The 6000-nt window shown below is 45.0% G+C and overlaps 1 protein-coding gene across 1 annotated transcript in view; it reads right to left on the bottom strand.

The window, feature by feature from the left end:
• The window catches only part of LOC121552254 (XK-related protein 6), a 186602-nt gene extending 180839 nt beyond the window's left edge, over nt 1-5763 (bottom strand). The window contains exon 1 of the mRNA XM_041865015.1: nt 4620-5763. Coding sequence (XP_041720949.1) covers nt 4620-5209 — 590 coding nt within the window. The 5' untranslated portion in view covers nt 5210-5763. The remainder of the gene's footprint in view (nt 1-4619) is intronic.
• Nucleotides 5764-6000: the final 237 nt, after the last annotated feature.

Raw genomic sequence — 6000 nt, forward strand, 5'->3', positions numbered from 1 at the left:
AAAATACTAACATTAAAACGAAATGATGCCTCCTTGGGTGAACCAGGAACCAGCAAGACAGCAACAGTCTTAAGTCACTTCCTCATCGGAGAGGTTGAGAGTAGAAGAAGTTCAGGAGCAAAAAATAAAAATAATTAAAAAAAAAAATATATATATATATATATATATATATATATAATAGAATTATTGTAAAATTAACTCTGTCCATAAGGTGTAGATAGTAAGTATAGACCGGAAGTAGAGGCCTGGGCATTGTTGTTCACTAATTTACTCCAAGTAGGGAAAGGATGGTGGGGTTGAAAAGTAATAAAGGGGAGTATATATATAAAAAAAAACATTTAAAAAAAACATGGGGGATTGGAAGTGATGCAGACAATTACATTGATAGAAGATACAATCTATCTGCAATATTAAGCTGATCCATTCCCCCTAAAAAAAATAAAAATAAAAAAAATAAAAATAAAGTCACTTCCTCATAGAAACTATGGGGCGGTTTCCTGGACACCTGAAAACTGCCCTATGGGTCTGTCTGAACAGTTACTTCCTCATCTCCTTTCCCTAGTCTGTCTCCTCTCCTCCTCTCTTCTCTGCTGATCCTCAACACAGGGGCCCGCCCCCAGGTGGTGGAGGTAGGCAACAACACCTCCACTACGCTGATCGTCAAACAGGGGCCCCACAAGGGTGCGTGCCCAGCCCCCTTCCTGTACTCCCTGTTCACCCATGACTGCGTGGCCACACACGTCTCCATCTCAATCATCAAGTTTGCTGATATTCACAACAGTAGTAGGCTTGATTACCAACAACGATGAGACCAGCCTACAGAGGGGAGGTGAGGGCTCTCGGAGTGTGGTGTCAGGAAAATAACCTCCCACTCAACGTCAACAAAATGAAGGAGTTGATCGTGGATTAGAGGAGACAGTAGAGGGAGAACACCCATATCGACGGGGCCGCGGAGAGGGTCAAAATCTTCACGTTCCTTGGCGTGCACATCACTGAGGACCTGAAATGGTCCCTTCACACAGACAGCACGGTGAAAAAGGCGCAACAGAGCCTCTTCAATCTCAGGAGGCTGAAGAAATTTGGCTTGGCCCCTAAGACCCTCATGAACTTCTACAGATGAACCATTGAGAGCATCCTGTCGGGCTGTATCACCGCCTGGTACGGCAACTGCACCGCAGGGCTCTCCAGAGGGAGCCCAATGCATCCACATTTTGTTGTGTTGCAAAGTGGGATTAAAATGGATTACATTTTTACAAAATGTCAACGATTTATACAAAATACTCTGTAAAGTCAAAGTTGGAAGATACATTTAAACTTTTTTTTGTATTCATGGAAAATAAACACAAATATATCTTGATTAGATACTGTAAGTATTCAACCCCCTGAGTCAATACATGTTAGAATCCCCTTTGGCAGCCATTAAACCTGTGAGTCTTTCTATGTAAGTCTCTAAGAGCTTTGCACACCTGGATTGTAAAATATTATTGTACAAAAATATTTACGTAGAAAAAATTATTCAAGCTCTGTCAAGTTGGTAATTTATGGTAGTATTGTGGAGTAACTACAATGTTGCTGATCCATCCTCAGTTATGTCCTATCACAGCCATTAAACTCTGTGATCACCATTGGCCTCATGGTAAAATCCCTGAGCGGTTTCTTTCCTCTGAGTTAGGAAGGGCGCCTGTATCTTTGTAGTGACTGGGTGTATTTATACACCATCCAAAGTGTAATTAATAACTTCACCATGCTCAAATGGATATGTAATGCCTGCTTTCTTTCCCCATCTACCAACAGATGCTCTTCTTGGCGAACCATTGGAAAAACCTCCAGTTTTTTTGTAGTTTAATCTGCGCTTTAAATTCACTGCTCAACTGAGGGACCTTACAGATAATTATATATCTGTGGGATACAGAGATGAGGTAGTCATTAAAAAAGCATGTTACACTATTATTGCACACAGAGTGAGTCCATGCAACTTATTATGTGATTTGCCATAACAAAAGGGTTGAATGTTTTATTGACTTTTCATTTTTAATTAACTTCTTCTTCTTCTAAAAACATAATTCCACTTTGCCATTATGGGGTATTGTGTGTTGATCAGTGACACAAAATCTCAATTTCATGTAATCCATTTTAAATGCAGGCTGTAACACAACAGAATGTGGAATAAGTCACGGGGTGTGAATACTTCCTGAAGGCTCTGAACATACTGTATAAGTCACGGGGTGTGAATACTTCCTGAAGGCTCTGAACATACTGTATAAGTCACGGGGTGTGAATACTTCCTGAAGGCTCTGAACATACTGTATAAGTCACGGGGTGTGAATACTTCCTGAAGGCTCTGAACATACTGTATAAGTCACGGGGTGTGAATACTTCCTGAAGGCTCTGAACATACTGTATAAGTCACGGGGTGTGAATACTTCCTGATGGCTCTGAACATACTGTATAAGTCACGGGGTCTGAATACTTCCTGATGGCTCTGAACATACTGTATTCTAGTCATCCTATATAACTACTGCCGTACACACCTTTTCTATTCATCCACTGTCCATACTGTCTTAACACACCATTATATATATATATATATATATATATATATATATATATATATATATATATATATATATATATATATATATATATTATTATTATTATTATTTTTTATTTTTTTTTAATAATTCTGGTCTCATTGCTAGTTCTGATATTTCTTATTTTCTTAATGTATTTTTTCTGGATTATATGTTTATAATTTTTTATTGTTAGATATTACTGCACTGTTGGAGCTAGACATGCAAGCATTTTGCTGCGCCTGCGATAACATCTGCAAATCTGTGTACGTGACCAATAAACATCGATTTGATTTAATTTTGTTATTTGACTCTTATTTGACTCTCATTTTTTTCAGATGGGTAATTTTGGATGTGCTAGATTTGGGGAGGGACGGAAGGTACTCTTAAATTAAATATGTGTGGGGACTGGCGACAACATCAAAACAGCTTTAAAACCCATCTGGCTGATGAGAGAGAGGCAGCTGTCGAGTGTGAAGACACACCGAAAAACACACACACCACCACACGATACAGACACATATTTTATCTTTCCATGGGTCAGGTAAAAAAGGTCAAATGCATTTTGCCATCACTGGATGCATAAATAGGCTACATGCATGAAAATTATAAACACTGAGACCATGTATGCAGCTAATCTCAAATAAACTGAGCTGCCAGTGTCCGCTAACACTGGCCACACACTGAAACAGCCGTCATGCATTACAGCCAGGCTACATTTTCCCGTTACAACCAGGCTACATTTCCCATTAAATGTCAGGCACTGCGTCTGTCTGCACCAAAAAAAGAAAGAAAAAAAAAAAAGAAAAAAAAACTCTGGGTTCTGAGAACCTCAGTCTAAATCAACGGATCGGCTCCGGCTCAGTGTGCAACGCCAGTTTACAGCAACGCTACTACTACTAGCTGTTACACAAATTGGACCTTGAGTAGGCTGGCCTTGCCTGGACAGATGCGCTCGGGTCTCACCGGCCCACGTTATCGTTTCGAATATTAGCCCAGCAGTGAAATGTGAACGAAGTCCGAGCCAGGATTGGATGACATCACGTCTGTGAGAGTGGAAAATATTTTGTATACGTAGCGGTAGCCATGAAAACAGACGCTGGTCTCGCCGCCGCCGGTTGCTGTTTTCGTGAGGGCATGTGGACCGTTGGCGCCTAGAATCCTCACATGCAATATAACTGCACGCCTGACTCAGCTCTCACTGCGATACATTCTCTCTTTCTTTCTTTCTCTCTTTCTTTCTTTCTCTCTTTCTTTCTTTCTTTCTTTCTCTCTTTCTTTCTTTCTTTCTCTCTTTCTTTCTTTCTTTCTTTCTTTCTTTCTTTCTTTCTTTCTTTCTTTCTTTTTCTTTCTCTCTCTCTCTGCACAAAAAGCCTCTTCCCTCCCTATACCCAAGCTATGGTGCCACACTACAATATAGGAGACATCAACTCATGAAGTCCTGAAGCTATTGAGAAGCAATGACGTGAGACTGGGTAACAGTTTGTCCTGTCATATAGGTGGGAGTGTCAGGGTGCAAGTAAAGCAAAGGGAAGTGGCCTTGTGCGAGCCGGAACAGTTCATAGGAGCAGATCTACTGTTTTTGTAGTGTGAGGTAGCTTGATGTAGAAGTTCATCCCCTGGACAGGAAGCTAGTTCATCACAGCCCCCAAATCTATCTCCTTAATGCTGAGACACATCGGGCCCTATTTTTACAGTCTTTGGTATGACTCAGCCAGGGATCGAACTCCCAACCTTGTAATCTCAGAGCGGATACTGAACTGGTGGGAAAGTGTAAGCAAAACAATCCCTCGTGAAAAGCTGACAGAAAAAAAATAAACCCGATAAGACTACTGGTGAAACCAGACACACACATCAGACCAGACGGACAGATTCACTGTTGGTCATGTACCAGGGGGTTATACCAGGTGACACAGAGAAACAGGTGAGCAGAGGAGAGGAGGACGAGAGGAGGAGAAAAGAGGAGATGGGTTTCATAGGGTGGGTGAGAAAGAGGAAGAGGAGGGGTTTCAGACTAGTTCTTCATCCCCTAGTTCGTCTCCATCTTACCTCCATACTTGTCCCATCTGGAAGATGTGTATGAGGGTCTGCCACAGCCACACAGAGAGCAGGCAGCACCTGTCCCTTCCCTGCGCTCTCAGCCCTGCCGTAGCTCTCCGGTTGCTCAGCCCCTCCACAGAGCCCAGACCGCCCCCGGTGTAATCCTGCACGAACCACCTGAAGCTCAGGATCTGGACCAGCACCGAGGGCACCAGCACCAAGAAGAGGGTGAGTCCGGACCAGAGGTAGTCGTGCTTGTGGTAGTAGTCGATGGCCAGCGCCAGGTCTGTCCCCACGTCCCAGAAGAACACGAACAGGGCCAGGATGATCCACAGACAGTCCAGCCAGAGGCGCTCCTCCTGCGGCGGCCGCCCCGGCCCTGCGTCCCCTTGTCCTCCCCCGCCTCTCCTCTTGTCGTGGAGGTAATGCAGACAGGCGCTCCGGCAGCCCCAGTAACAGGACGAGGTGTTGCAGCAGTGGCAGATGTGGAAGGAGCTGCCTTCCCTCGGGTCGCCCTCGCCGGTCCCCACCACCTCGTCCAGGTTGTGCAGCTGGGCGAATCCCCGGACGACCCCCCGACCATCGGATTTTGCTGCCATCTTTCTCTCTGCTGAAGCGTCTCACACCTCCGGCTTCCGGGGTTCGTGACGACACTTCCCTGACACCTGTTTTCCGAGTGTCAAATGTGTGAGCCATCTAAAAGCGGGGAGGCAGTGCGGCAGCGTCACCGGGTCGGTCCCCAGACTGTGTCCAGGCGGTAGCGTCACGGACACAACCCATCTTCTCTCCTGGTGTGTAGTCTGTTACGGCTGAAGAGGAGAGGAGGCAGCCTGGCTTCACCTGGCTACAACGGGTTAATCCACCGTTAAATCAAATAGGCTAGTATGCTGCTACTACGCTGGTGTATTCCTTACCTGTACATAATAATCCATCTATCTATCTATCTACTAGAGCCTCTCACAGCCTCATCATCCAGTGTTTTCCGAAAATTCTGCAGCAGCTCTCCCTCTCCCTCTCCTTCCTTCCCCCAGCTGCAGCGCTGAATGCTACGAGCTGACCGTCCTTCCTAACTCTCTGTCCCACGACTACGTAATTCATCCCCCACCCTCTCTCCCTTTCTCTTCCTCTTTCTCTCTGTCTCTCTCTCTCTCTCGCTCTCTCTCGCTCTCTCTCGCTCTCTCTCTCTCTCTCCCTCTGTCTCTCTCTCTCTCTCGTTCTCTGTCCCTCTCTCTCTCTCCCCCCTCTCTCTCTCTCTCTCTGTCTCTCTCTCTCGACTCTCGTTCCCTGTCCCCCTCTCTCTCTCTCTCTCCCCTCCTCTCTCGCTCTCTCTCTCTCTCTCTCTCTTAATCTCTGTCCCTCTCTCGCTCTCTTGTTCTCTGTCCCTCTCTCT

This window comes from Coregonus clupeaformis, unplaced genomic scaffold (genome assembly GCF_020615455.1).
Source record: "Coregonus clupeaformis isolate EN_2021a unplaced genomic scaffold, ASM2061545v1 scaf0160, whole genome shotgun sequence".
NCBI classification, from domain to species: Eukaryota; Metazoa; Chordata; class Actinopteri; order Salmoniformes; family Salmonidae; genus Coregonus; species Coregonus clupeaformis.